Source organism: Tetrao urogallus, assembly GCF_951394365.1.
Source record: "Tetrao urogallus genome assembly, chromosome: 2".
Classification (NCBI taxonomy): Eukaryota; Metazoa; Chordata; class Aves; order Galliformes; family Phasianidae; genus Tetrao; species Tetrao urogallus.
The window spans coordinates 64,708,762-64,723,663 of record NC_136814.1 but is presented as its reverse complement, the minus strand read 5'-3'; the positions used below and the strand labels follow the sequence as shown (position 1 = coordinate 64,723,663).

Genomic DNA, 14,902 nt, shown 5'->3' with positions numbered 1-14,902 from the left:
GTACGAAGAATCTCACTGCTGGTGAGGATGGAAGTTACTATTCCCCTGCTATGCAACCATCCCCTATGGCAGATTTATCGTACCCTGAACGATAAACTGCAGCAATTTATTTTACACAAAACACATGAGAAAAAAATATCAAACTGACTGACTACCTTGGGATGGCTATAATTAAAGAAGACTGTAGTCTTGTTGTTTTCTATAGTTAATTTTCCAAGAAAAAATGTTGACATTTGTTTTTGTGTTGCTCTGAACAACTGTGGCCAAAATAAATGTTTGTAGAGAATTTTCATTTGTCTTGAACTATCAACAATTCTTATTATAAGGAAGGAGGAAAAAACCCAAAACAAACAGCTTTTGTAAAACAGCAAGGATTTTAGTTGGAAAAATCCCACTTCTATTTTCTTTGGGTTTTTGGTTTTTTTTCATAGAAAGTTCAAAAACCATGGGAAAGTTTAATCTTCTAAAAATTTCCCACAACACCTTGTCTCATTCAGAGGACTGGATCCTAATCTATAGTTCCAAAAGAGAATGTCAAGATAATATCTTTATATGTACAATTTACATTTTGACCATCATCGATTCTATGATTGGTTTTAAAACTGAGACATGGGAGCTGCCTTCTGTGCTCATTTGAAGGCATGAGAAAAGTACAGCCTGCCACCAAAGCACCATTTGGCAGCCACTCATACTGAAATGACTGAGAACCCTGCATCAAAATTCTTCAATTAGTTGTGCCTACAATAATGTGTACTTCTAATATATTATTTTTCCACGGCAGTAAAATGTTACAGCACTTTTCATCCAGGAGGAGTTATACTTTATTTTTTCATCAGTTTTTCGTCATTGAAACAGTAAAAGAGAGGAGAGGAGAGGAGAGGAGAGGAGAGGAGAGGAGAGGAGAGGAGAGGAGAGGAGAGGAGAGGAGAGGAGAGGAGAGGAGAGGAGAGGAGAGGAGAGGAGAGGAGAGGAGAGGAGAGGAGAGGAGAGGAGAGGAGAGGAGAGGAGAGGAGAGGAGAGGAGAGGAGAGGAGAGGAGAGGAGAGGAGAGGAGAGGAGAGGAGAGGAGAGGAGAGGAGAGGAGAGGAGAGGAGAGGAGAGGAGAGGAGAGGAGAGGAGAGGAGAGGAGAGGAGAGGAGAGGAGAGGAGAGGAGAGGAGAGGAGAGGAGAGGAGAGGAGAGGAGAGGAGAGGAGAGGAGAGGAGAGGAGAGGAGAGGAGAGGAGAGGAGAGGAGAGGAGAGGAAAGGAAAGGAAAGGAAAGGAAAGGAAAGGAAAGGAAAGGAAAGGAAAGAAAAGAAAAGAAAAGAAAAGAAAAGAAAAGAAAAGAAAAGAAAAGAAAAGAAAAGAAAAGAAAAGAAAAGAAAAGAAAAGAAAAGAAAAGAAAAGAAAAGAAAAGAAAAGAAAAGAAAAGAAAAGAAAAGAAAAGAAAAGAAAAGAAAAAAGGTGCTTTTCATTCAGTGATCTAAGCACATGACTTTTTAAAAGTTCAAAAATTCAGGACATACCATTTAGACAAGTCAATGAGGCACCTACCTTTATTACCTCACTTAACTCTGAGCTGATTTTTTGTGGTTCTGCCAGAATAGCTGTGGCACTTAGCACAATACTGTTCACTTCATCTGCTTGCTCTTTTAATTTCTCATGTTGTTTCTACAGAACAAATCAACAAAAAAAATTGCTCTGAATTGATAGAACAGTGTTATAATTTTTGTTTTGTTACTAGTGTTAATTTAAGAAAAGGTAAACTAAATAGATTTTGGATAATTATGAAGTCGAAGTTTTTCATAGATACCTCTATTAATAAAATAGTGTTATTCCATTAATGTTTAGTCCTTATGGGAAAAAATCTTTTATAAGAATTAATTTATTTATATTATATATTACAGTAGGAACAGTTATTGGGATTAAGTATTAGTCAGTGAATGGTCAGCATAAACAAATAAACCTGTAGGATTTTAAATTTATGGTATTGTGAATGTTTTTCACTCTCAATAATAAAGCTAACTTGAACAATCTCTCATTGTGAGGAATAATAAAAATCCAACTGGAAAATCCAACAGAACACACTTATGACTGCTGCTAGCTCACGTAAGGCTTCGTTTCAGACACGTCACATGAACTGCAACCTGCAACTACAACAATGAAACAACAGAAAAATAAAGAGTCTTTATACACAAAGGATCTCAAGCTTCTCGTAGATGACTTCAAAAGAATAATGTGCTTGAGTTATCTACTGAATTATTAGACTTTCCACATCATCATGAACTTCTAGTAAAGAGCTCAAAATGGAGCCAATGTGGTGCTATGGAACACAGAGGTTGGTCTGAATTCTTAAGATCATTCTTCTGACGAAAGGATTGCTCCCTAAACTGCTCTCCTCCAGACACAAAACAATTTCAGTCATTAAAATGAAAACAGGTTCAAATGATCCTATATTTTTCTTTTTTTTTTTTTTTTTTTTTTTTTTTTTTGCTTGATTAAAAAATAAACCAGAAAAAGAATTTTAGGTGAGACAGTCTAATTTTGCATCCCTTAAAAAAAAACAGAAGTCTCATCAAATGGCTGCAAGGAAAACAATAATCTTTTTTTTTTTTTTTTTAATATGAACAATGTATTAAGTACCTTTCTAGTATGAAGGACCTCAAAGTTCAATTTTCTCATCAGCCAGATGCTATTTGAACCTAACTCCACCACTCACATGTGAACTTCCCCCTTCTGTGGGGGTCCCACAGGGGAAGGTCTCCTCTGAGCTCTTCTCTGATTTATTGCTTTGTTCAAAATACTGAAGTTATTCAGTATAAAACAGTGCAAAAGAAACTACTGTAGCCTCATAGCAAGGCAGTTCACCTAGCAAATAGGAAACCCATTTTCAACCTATCTGGTGTTGGTTGGATTTGTGCTTGCTGGTGCAAAGACAATCATCTACTCTTCCTAAACAACAAGAACAACAAAAGCAAAAAAAAAAAAAAAGGGGGGAAGAGTTTTGCTTAAAAGAGGAGCAGAAAGTTTGGATAGGGCAGTATGAACCCAACCACAGCCCAGAACCTAAATGCAGCACAGTCTCTATAAACAGAATATTTCATTAGAACACAACTACATCTGTGAGCATGAAGTCCTTCCACATTATAAATGCATAGCAGATGAAACAATTCCACCATAGTATTTATAGCAACTGTGCTACTTGGAATACATCTTCCTACGTTTAGGCATCAGTAACCATCTTTTCCTTGGCCAGCTAGGACATGCCATGCCAAAAGCAACATGCATTGTCACTTCACAAAAAAAGGCATAATTTTTGCACTTCTCAACTTGTTTAGAACTGGAATGTTAAACTCATCCTGCTGAGGAGTTAAAGGATCTTTTATGAGGTGGTGATTTCTAAATCTAAATGGTAATCCACTATTTTAAGTACTGGTAAATATGAGCTATTTCACAGATGCTGATAATAAATAGACTGCAGTAATAATACCTCATGCTCTTGAAGATTGGCTGTGTTTTCCTTATTTATTGCCTCTGTTTGTGTAACATAGTCAAGTGCCTGGCCTAATGCCTCCTCCAGGTCTGACAGCTTCATATTGTGTTCACTGAGCTGCTCCACCACATCAGAAACCAGAGATCTGGTGTCATTGTACCTCTCATGAAACTCTTCAACTCGCTGTAACACTGAAAGAAAAATCAGAGACGGCCGATTAGCCAGAGCAGGTACATGCAGACATGCATACAGACTATTGTGTATTTTTATGTCTGTCCTGCAACAAGCAGAGACCTGGGGAAGTCATTTTAAAGCAGGGGCACTTTGGGCTGCTGTAACAGTCTCACTGTTATGCCCGTCAGAGCCATGATGCTGCTGGCATCTTTTCCACAGCTTTAGTAGGGTGGGGAAAGGCAGGAAAAGAAAAAGCTGTAGCCCCGATGTTTATTTAATGCTTGACAATCTCCTGAAGTCAACAGAGTTACACTAGCTTGGGTTAGGAGACTGGCTGTCTGAAGCTGAGATTGCTTTTATGTTGGCAGATAATGGCTTCTTTAGCTTCTTTCACTCTTTTTTTCTTTTTCTTTTACCCCAGATTTGCTCTTGTGCTTTTTTTTTTTCCTTCAAACCATCAGAAGTAGGAATTATTATTTAGTCTCTTTCACTTCTTGTTTAAGTAATTAATGACAGAAGACTGCTGATGGACACACAGGTCTCGTATGACCTGCTCTTACATTATCCCAAACTGTGATATGTATGGCTGCTCAACCACCAGCATCTGCTGTTCCTCCCCAGGATCTCAGCATTACCTCCCATGCTGCCCAGCGTGGACCTCAGCATTACCTCCCATGCTGCCCAGCGTGGACCTCAGCATTATGCCCTAAGCTGCCCAGCCTGAGCCTGTTGCGTATCAACATCTGGGTGAATGGAAAACAGATTCAAAACTCACAGTCCTCTGCAGCATGTTCCTCTTCGTCTGCAAGTTGCCTCTCATTTGTGAAAGGCTTACGGCGTTTGATCTCCTTCAGCATCTCCTCAGCCACACTCAGCTTCTGGGCAATTTCTTCAGAGCTTAGCTCTTGTTGAATCGCATAGTATTTCATCTTGCTGCTGATTTCTGTGGGAAAAAGGAACAGATGGTCAATCTAGCATGCTACAGAGAAGTAAACATTGTGGAGTACTTCTATTTTTGTGAATCCAGATCATGCTGGTAGCAAAAGAAAATTTTAATTATCCTACGACTCTACAGTAGGTAATTATTATCTTTAATCCAGTCTTAAAATGAAACCTGGAAATAAACACTTTCTGGCATATGTAGGGATCTCATCAGAAGACGATGAGATTAAACAGGCAACGGTAATGTGCTTTATTTGGCTTGGCAGCTGGGATCAACTTTTCATTTTGAGCTCTGTGGCACGTAGCAGATTGGGACTTTCATCTGGGATCATGTTTTGAAGTGCTACTGAAAAAATATGATGTTTATTAAATAACAATAGCAGCAAGGAGACTAAAATAATCTCTTTGGCCATCTGAAGAAGTTTGAGGCGCCTTTAAGATATAACATACAACTGGTCTGATGATGGCTTGCTGGTTTGGAGATGGGTTGTATTTCAAGGTTTTAGTTTCAGTTCAGAAAATGCTGTTGGATCCTTGCAGCTGAAATTGAGTTTACCCATTCCCAGAGCAAGCATTATGAAGTTTTCTCACTTTTTCATCTCTGGATTCAAATACCAACCATGTCTTCTTTTGTACCCTTGAGTAGCTTTGGCTTGTGTTCATCACCAGTTTTGGGAATAAGCAGATCTGCCAAAGCCATCTGAAAATTTTAATAAAGTATGTATGTATCACTGTGACACAACAAATTCCTTGGCAGAGTATCTTTTCATGCAGTTTCGGATGGCTCCTGAACTCATTAGTGAAGCTCTGAAGTCTCAGTCTCAGCAGTAACTGAATGGCTCCACAGCTTTCTTTTTCCTTCTCCTACTGGCACAGACAAATACGTGTATGAAAATGGGCACGCATATACATCTTATCTTCAGAAGGACCTGGATCACTTTCTACAGAAGAGATAGAAGAGAATGATTTTGGGCATGGTGAAAATCATTTTCACCCACCTGTTTCTAACTTCCTTTCTGGGTGAACAGGCACTCTTAATTGCAGGCACAGGTGTTGGTTTTCTACAATAGCTCAACCTGATTTCTGCTATATGTGTCCTAAACTAGAAACATTTCTGCCTTCTGCGCACCCTTTTCTCCCCAAGACAACTGATGATTAAAAAGAATTATCTGCACAAGTCAGCCAGTGAATACTTATGACAATCAATGAGGTTTAGGCTGATACCTATAGTCAGAAACTGTAGAAATGAAATGCGATGGTTGACCCCGTAATTAAAGATGATCTAGAATCGTGGGTGTAAGAATGCAATACATTTTTAGAATTATGTGTGCATGGTCTTAGCCTGCCTCATTTTTGTGACAAGTTAAGTTAACTGTGTTTGTTGAAATTAAAGTACTGGTTAAAACATCCATGGAGCTAATGATCAGCAATGATAACGATTGATACGTCACAGCTCTTCCTTACAAAAGCTGCCACAGAACTTGAAATTACTGCTCTAAGTCAGAACCACTTAAGTTTGTTAATTAAGGATTTCTATTAATTGAAAAAGGGTTCTTTAACCTCACCTACCAGGCAACTTTCTGTTCTGGTGCCACACACAGATTTTTATACTCTCAGCTTTGCTAAGGACTGGGAGAAATCAGTGTGCTCTTTGGCAGAAATAATGTTTTTGTGATGGAGGTGTACAGGGGACTGGAATGCTTTTGCATATATTCCCTTAGATTTTATTCCTTTCTATAGGTATCAGAAGAAGAAGCAGAGATTGGTGTAATCTTAGTTTTATATACCATTATGATAATATTATGTCACAGATACTCCAGATGAAGATGATCATATTGGACTTGCAGTTGTGCTGGGGAAGGTGTTCACTGTTGTTATTTAACTTTTGATGTATAGTACAGTAAAAATTCTTGAAGATCCAAGCAGTTCCTGGCTGTAAATCAAACAAATCTTCCCCTGGGAAGGTCTGAAATATGTACATTTACAGTCAGAAGAGAAATTATGTTTTGAAATTTATGTTAGTTCTAGAGATGCTTTATTGCTCCAGCATGTTGCCCAAAGATGGACTTAAGTTTCACTTGCATCTCCATGTATCATATGCACAGATGAGCAGGACACTGAGATAATAGGAGACAGTTTGTCTCATGTTAACATGAAAAAGCTTTTGGTTTCATTCTTCTAATTTTGGAAGCTCTTAATCATGGTTACCTCTCCTGCTGTGAGACAGCATCCCTATAACCATTTCTGACAGTCTGCTCTAGCCATCTGGTTTAAAATTCTGCATTTCACTTTGTGGGGAAATGAGAGGCCAATGAAAACGTAGTTTTCTAACTCTACTTATGTATTTCAGGAAAAAAAAAGACAACAGTCACCCTCTAATACTGTTTGGATGGGTCTGAATTCAAACTCAACCAGAAATTTTGGTCAGATGAAGCAATAAACAACTTGAGGAGAAAAACATCACCACCTTCCAAAGTGAGCTTGGGGATGCAGTACATCCACAAAATAGTGTACTATTCAGCATCTTTTTCTTTTTAGAAGCTTTTGCATGATGCTATATCAATCAACATGGTTCTACCAAGAAACAATTTGCTAAAATGCAAAATATTGGTGATTCACCAGAGGGATCACCAGACTTAGTCAGATCTGACTGCCATGGGTTCAAAAGGAAAAGTGATATTTAAAAAAAATCTGTCCAGCATTTGTGTGTCCTCTGTAATTTACCTGCAAGACTGGAAAAGAGCACTTGCATTAATCTGCTATAAAAGAAGACACCAAACGTTCTCACCTCCAATCCCATGCTTGTGCTTGTGGCTGCAATCAGTTCCAATCTGATATCAACTCTATTTTTTTTTTCTTACCACTAGTACATATAAATACCTTGACTATCTATTCGAACAATCAGAGGTTACAAATTGAATTATCTTAAAGTATTTCATGTAAACTTATTTATTATTATTTTTCTTTTTCAGAATGAAAAAAATGAAGGAGCTGCACTTATTCTAGTTGTCAGACTGCTCAGAGACAACCTTTCATCATGGTACTGCAGGCGCTAGTGGCCTTATGTGTCGATTGCTTCGTCAGAATACCCGGGAGCTATGGCCTTTTTTTTGCTGGAAGTTTAATTAATACATGCTTCACAGTGAGCTGAACTAGAAATAAATCTATTTACCTTGAATATTATCCCTCATATTACTAAGCTTCTGCACGAGCTGAGTAGCACGACTGTTGGTCTCCATGGTTTCCTTCTGTACCAGTAGACCCTTGCTGGAAGCTTGATTTCCCTATGAATAAACCATGTAAGCAAGATATTAGATTTTTTTTTTTTTTTCTTTCAGATCTGTATGCATGTGTGGAGATGAGCAGTGTAAACACACATTTAGCTTTTTCCTGATGAGCATGCAAAAGTCCATTTATCATATAAAGTGGTATTTACAGAGCTGTTTGAAGTGAAGGGCTGTCTTGTCGATATTTTCAGTATTGCAGAGTGAAAGATTAAAATCTGTCCCACATTTATCCATCACTTGCTGCAATCAAATTGTCATAAATTATGTACAGTTGTAAACCTCCCATCTGCCGAGTCTCCTAGGCATTCAGTAGGGCTGGCTCATTTTGCTGGATATTACTTTTATTGAGTAAGTGTAGAGACTGCAGAGTAAGGCATGAAGCTCACCACCATTTTTAGATCACTGTCTCCCTCATGCGAGGTTGCCTGCTCTGCAACTTGTTAAAATTAATAAAACAAGCATGAGGATTCAAAAGGCCCAGAAGAGCATAGCCACACTCTCATCACAAAAGCCATAAATACAGGTGAAGGTCAAGGAGGGGCCTCTGGAGGTCCTCTGGTCCAACCCTGCAGCTCAAGCTAGGACACCAACAGCAGGTTGCCCAGGTCCATGCCCATACAGCTTCTGAAGATCTCCATGGAAAGAGACTCCATAACCTCTCTCAGCAATCTATCCCAGTGCTCCACCATTCACTGCATGTCATAGTAAGGACAGGTCCCCTGATGTTCTGTATTATGGCTGGGGCTGCACTCCCCATTGCATTTCCCATATGTGCATTGAGGTGATGGTTCCCAAACAAGTGAGGCACTGAGTGAAGCTGTTAGGGAGGTAAACATTTATGTTGGCACGGCTATCATATGATCTGGACATGATGTTAACTTTGGGATTCCTTAGATTTGATTTTCACTGGTATATCTAAGGAAGGAGAAGATAACATGGCTGCTGACCACGTGTATGCGTGTAAGCCCGCACCACACGCTTCGCAGTGGCGCATTGTTCAGTTCAGTGCCCTCTTAGGGCTGCAGCACCGAAAATCCACACTGTAAAATCTGTCTGAGCATGAGAGTGAAGGCTGGAGAGCTCGAGCTCCTGCTGTGCTCGCGTCATGGCGGCGCCAGACCTGCTGAGGCGTTGGCACCAGGGGGCGCCTGAGGCCACGCCGACACGGCCGGGCTTAGTGGAAGGCTTGTATCGTCTGCTTGTTTGTTTTCAGTCTTTGAAGGGCTTGTCCTTTACTGCTATCAAGGTTTCCAAAAGGTTAGTGGGAAGCATAGCTGCGTGAGTGAGGGGTTCTCTTAATGGCCCTCATTTCCCCAGTGGCATGGGGCACTTGCCCTGTGCTTTGCTTGGAGCCTGAGCAGGAAACGTGTTGGGCTCCCCCAAATCTGCCAAACACTCATGGTCAGGCTGTGTGCAACTTCACTCTGAGCTCATCCAGAGCAGATTCTAGGAGTTACAGACCACATTTATCACATGCACTCACATTTCTCTTTTGAACCCTTGTAATTCTGCAGTGCCCTTTCTCCCAAATATTGTGCTGATTAAAAATACCCGAACCCAAATTTTATTTTGTCTTCCACTTGTCTATATAGCCTTTCTTTTTACTCTTTGTTTTTCTTTTTTTCTTTTTTTTCTTTTTTTTTTCTTTTTTTGTTCTTCTTCTTTGTTCTCCTGCATTTCAGTTTTCTTAATGGTATAATTTTGCCTTGTGAAGGAATTGGTAAGTGAACGTAAGGTGTGGTGTTTTGCAATAAGCATGAAAGACACTCCAGTTGCTGTGTCAGCTGTGGTTGTCTCTGGCTGGAAATAATATAGCCTGGTGTATTTCCCTAAAATTTATATATTTCACTAACAAAAAACTGTTCAATAATATTCATTTAAAATAGAAAAGATGCAATTTTGAACTTCATTCTTAACACAGAATCAATCATAGAATCATTAAGTTTGGAAAATATGACTACGATCATCTAGTCCAACCCAACTCACCCCCATGAGCCCACTAACCACATCCCTCAGGGCCACATCTACACATTTCTTGAACACCTCCATGGACAGTAACTCCACAACCTCCCTGGGCAGCCTGTACCAGTGCCTCATCATGCTTTCTGAGAATAAATTTTTCCAATATCCAACCTGAGACATAGCACATCAGTATTCCTTCAGGGTGCAGTGAAAGTGTTCTGTGAGCTGAGAGCAGATAACCTTAATTTTATGGCCTGACAATTGAATATGGATGTAACATTTATGATAATAATTGTGTTAAAACATATCTTGAGTGCTGATCAGGCTCCCATCTCAGTGGGTACCTAAAAAGGCTTTTAAATCAGCAGCTTTGTAGCACACTGTGAAGTGACTAATCAGACTAAATGGAATTTTACAAGGGCGTACATGTAAAATAAATATAATATGAAGATTCCTAAAGTCATTCCAAATTACTTTAATGTTGGTTACTTCGGTTTGAAATTGCAAGGCAGGGTGTCTACTGTGCCTATGATGTAATGGGAGGAAAAAGGAACTAGATTCCAAGGGAAGGCTCTTTGCTGTCTTTGACAAACCTCTGACTATGCTCAGAAAAGTTTGGCTCTTCCTTTTCTGGGAAGAAGACTTGGTGGGTCTTCAGCACTTTTAATTTAGAGCCTCAGTAAAGTGGAAAGTTGAGAAATAAAACATTATCCTAACTTTCTTTCACGGCACTCTTATGCAGTGAATGTTGTTTGCCAGCATGAGAATATCACATGCCACAAGGCCTCTGTGCACTGGCTGTAAACAAACCTGGTCATCCAGGTTTTCTGCCTCTCTCAGGAGATCATTCATGTCATCCACAGCATCATCGACCTCGATGGTCCAAAGTGTGGAGTGGTCCTTTTTTTTCGACATTGCTGCCTGTGTGTAGGGAAAATAAGAAGTCAGCACATCCCAAACCAAATTTCTGCACTGAGGGCGGATATGTAAATTTACATGAATGGATGGAAACCCATTGATGAAAATTACATTAAAAAAAAAAAAGCAAAACATCATCAATATTTGTACCTGGAGATGGGTAGTAGTGAGGTTCAGGTCATTCAAACGTTTCTGAGCTGCAACACCTGTAGAGATGCTCAATAAAGTTGATTTGCTTTCATCAATAGCCAGCACTGCTAACCGGATGTCATCTGTCAAATCCCAAATACATTTATCGCAGCCTGATGAGAAAATAAAAGTGTCATTTTAGTGCTTGTGAAACTTAACATCTTAAATTTACTTTTGTGTGCTCCATGGGGTTTCCTCTTTCTGAAATGGATGGGCCTTGATTTATATCCATTTTTCTTTCCCTTTCATCCACCCACTCCCAAGGTCCCACAGGACAGGCACGATGCTTCCAGCTGAGCAGCACCAGATGGGACTGCTCTGAAGGGCCATCGAGGCGGCACTGCAATCAGTAGGGAGAGGGAGATGAGGCATTTCCTGGCTATTCCCTAGAGGTTCCACGTGTTTGTGTCCCAGTGAACAACAGATGAGGGTCAAAAAAAACAAGTTCATTTTGCCAGCAGCCAGAACTCTGCATTTTAAATCTAGTGATATGAGAAGTAAGGATGTCTAGCAGCCAGATGCTTGGCTGTCTACCCAATTAGAATGGCAACTTCTCAAAGCAGAGTTTTGACATGTTGAATTATGCTGCTGCAGAACTGCACCCTTGTCCTGTAAGAATGTTTGCAATACTACTTTGTTTTTAGTGACATTTGTGCCACCAGTAAATGCAGGAGGCTTAGATGAATATGAAACACAAGATTCCTGTAGGAACTTTTGTTTGGTATTGTACAGTCTGTTTTCCTGATGGCAGCAGCTGCCAAATGTTTTCCTTCTGATTGTGCTTCTGGACACGTGATCTCTCTTCTTGGGAACAGACTTAGGAATCCATAGGTGACACATAGTCTGTATAGTACTATAGTCTTAATGCTATCTTTTTAAAAGTATCAGTATTCACTAGAAGTTGTAACAGTGCTTTTGAAACAGGCTTCCTGTATTTAGAATAGGGCAGACAGCTGAAAAGCAACTGACTGATGTGTGTATGTCAAATCCAACAGTAACAATTTATATTTCATATAAAATGAGAAAAACAGAAATATATGCAAGGTAGCATTTTAGGGCTATTTTTTTTGCAGGCTCTGTATCTCTAGGCCTAGAGAAGTAATTTTCATGATACATCCCTACTGCTCTGCAGTTTGTACCTAAACATATAGCCTGCTTTATAGAGCTGAACATATTCATGGGCTCAGTCAGGCAAGTAAGTATGAATTAAAATACACAGTTGGTAGGGCACTGGATCTTTGCGTGTTTAAGTACCCTGCAGAATCATGGTACAAGTGTGCACTGGAGAGAGAGCTGAGCTGTTAAGTTAGTATTTGCAAGCATCTGAGAGTGATCTTCATTTTTGGTGTTCTCATAATATTATTCTTACTGATGGTTGGGCAATCTGTGCCAGTAGAAACTACAGGACTGTCTGCGAGGCATTCTCCAGTCTGGCTGTCACACATTCTCCCACCGCAGTTACATGCTGAGGAAAAGAAAAGGGTTTTAAGATAGTAATCTTCAAAATGTTCAACCCAGCTTTCCCATTCCAAGAGTAATGAAATGATTGTACGTGGGATTGTGCAAAGGTAATCAAACCAAAATCAAGGGCTTCCTTGAATGATTTTTCCTTAATTACATAGATTGGACCAGATGAAATATCAGCCATGACACAGAACGTATGTGCTGAAGTGACTTGTTCAAAGCTTCCCAGCTGGTCAAAAGCAGAGGCAGAAAGGCCAGAGTTGTCCAGCGGTGCCGTTGTACATTACCATCTGCAGAGGGTGACGTTTAGGAGATGTGCTAAGGGAAGCAGTACAGCTGATGTTAATTATTTGTTATGTAACTCTCTACAGTCCTGTGGAACTTCTCAATGCTGTGTCAGGCTCCCACCAAATAAAGTTTCCAGCTGTCAGGGAGTGATAGTGGACTCTAATTCCAGCTTGATCATATCAAGAAGTAAGTATCTCCTACCACTTAAAATGAAGAACAAGTGAGGTTTAGCATTTTTTTTAAACTGAGTAAGCTGCATTTCTTTTGCCAACACAAGTGGCTTTTTAGAAAGTTTAATTTTTAATCTAAAGTGTCTCAAGATTTAATTGGCCTTTAAAAATATATTATTTTCAAGATTAAAATATTCTTGGAACGCTTCGATAGAATAACAAAAATTAGCAAAATAGAGGAACAGCAGTGACTTATCTGGGATTCATTTTACTCTTGTGATTCATGGTTTCAGCAGAATCTCGTATCTAACAAAATTTGTTACTGCCATTTTACTGCAGCACATTCATTGTTCTCTGTGAGTTTCCTTATATTTACATTCCACATTGAGCATTCAAGGAATTTTCTATGAAAATTTGTAATACAGCCTCAAAGTCAACACTATAACACTGGAATATTTCTTTGTAACTGAACCAAAGTTAGAAGTATTCATTCTTTATACTAGAGATGAAAGAAGTTGGTTAGGAATGTTATGAGGTAACCAACCTTTTGACTTCTCCACAAGTTTGAATTGGCGTATTGCAGCTCCTGAATCTACACTGTTTTGCTTTTTCTTTTATTAAGAAGTGAAAGAGAAATCTCAGTTGAAAGCAGAGATTTCTCTTAACCTGTATCAGAGGATCCATATCACAGCTCTAGTTTGGATTAGGTTAGTACTCAAGAAAATCAAATTGTGTCTTCTTATTGAACTGGATAACTCTTAGCTTGTTACAAAAATGCTTATAGTAAATTCATTTCAAAAGCAGTTCTGACAATATTTCATCAACTTGTTCAAGTGGTACCAAATTTTTAATAGGGAGTTCAGAGTTTCAGTGCTATTGTGGTTTACTAGTGGAGAAAGTTTCTAATTTACCTGCATTTCTGAGGGAGACTTGTAGAAAGCTTTGAAGTGTGGATAAAGGACACATAATTAAGAAATTTAATGAAAGGAGGCTGAAAACTGCTGTTGACAACTACAAAAACTTTTTCTTCTGCATGAAAGAAAAAAGGATGATCTTAGCTGGATAGAAGTAATTGCTTGCTTTTTATTTTTCTTTCTTTCTTTCTTTTTTTTATTCTATATACCTCTTCAGATATTCTGTGAAAAATGTGTACATAGACTGTTTTTAATACTATGGGGGTTTTTTTGACTGTTTGTTTTAAAGAAGGTAATTATCTTATTTGAGAATCAATATGTGTTCTAAGTAAGAACTCTAGTCATTCTGAACTGCCGAATAAACTATAAGCTTGCCTTGTAAGCTACCACAATAGTTTGGCTATCATGGATTTGTTGACTGATGCAGGAGATCATTGCAGCTGCCATGTATCAAGTACAACACATTTGGGTGTTTACCAGAAGTGAAGGTAGAATGAGGACTGCATAACTTTCTGAAACACAATACTTCAAAATCAGGATTTGCTAGAGTCAACCAAAAGATTGCTGAAAGCATAAAATGAAATGTGTAAGCAGGAATTGCTTTTACAACCTCAAAATCACAGAGATTGAATTGTGGGCATATGTTGGGTGCCCAGATCCAGATGTGATTAAAGCTTCAGGATGTGCAGTTCCTGCAGCCTCTGTCTTTGGCTTGTTTGGATACCTGTGATCAGCTTTTGGGGTTATGGTGTATTACCTCCTCTCCCTATTCAGCTTAAGTTGAATTAATGTAACTTAGTGAGGTGAATTATACTTTGGAAACAGGAAACAAGAAGGAACCGCATCATACACTGTACGCGTAAATGAAGACTGCTGCACGAAAAACACTTGAGTCCAGATTGTCCTCACAGTTTCTAATCTCCAGGATCCAGAACTTAACACTTTGTAGTAAGTGAATAAAAACTCCAGGTGCATATTGAGTTACAAGAAGTATGGAAATTTTATCAAGACATTGCAGACATACGAGGGATTGCACCTTGAACCCAGGAGTACTTCAAATGTCTAAGCTGGTTGCATGCTTCAATGGCTTACATTCAAATCAAGCTGAGAGTTAGGAGTAATC

The 14,902-nt window shown here is 39.1% G+C and overlaps 1 protein-coding gene across 1 annotated transcript in view; it reads right to left on the bottom strand.

Moving 5' to 3' along the window:
* The window catches only part of LAMA4 (laminin subunit alpha 4), a gene marked incomplete at its 5' end in the record, with an annotated part of 94,173 nt that overhangs the window by 38,719 nt on the left and 40,552 nt on the right, over positions 1–14,902 (bottom strand). Inside the window, 7 exons of the mRNA XM_079550792.1 lie at positions 1,533–1,649; positions 3,469–3,662; positions 4,421–4,588; positions 7,760–7,871; positions 10,647–10,757; positions 10,905–11,056; positions 12,313–12,408. Coding sequence (XP_079406918.1) covers positions 1,533–1,649; positions 3,469–3,662; positions 4,421–4,588; positions 7,760–7,871; positions 10,647–10,757; positions 10,905–11,056; positions 12,313–12,408 — 950 coding nt within the window. The remainder of the gene's footprint in view (positions 1–1,532; positions 1,650–3,468; positions 3,663–4,420; positions 4,589–7,759; positions 7,872–10,646; positions 10,758–10,904; positions 11,057–12,312; positions 12,409–14,902) is intronic.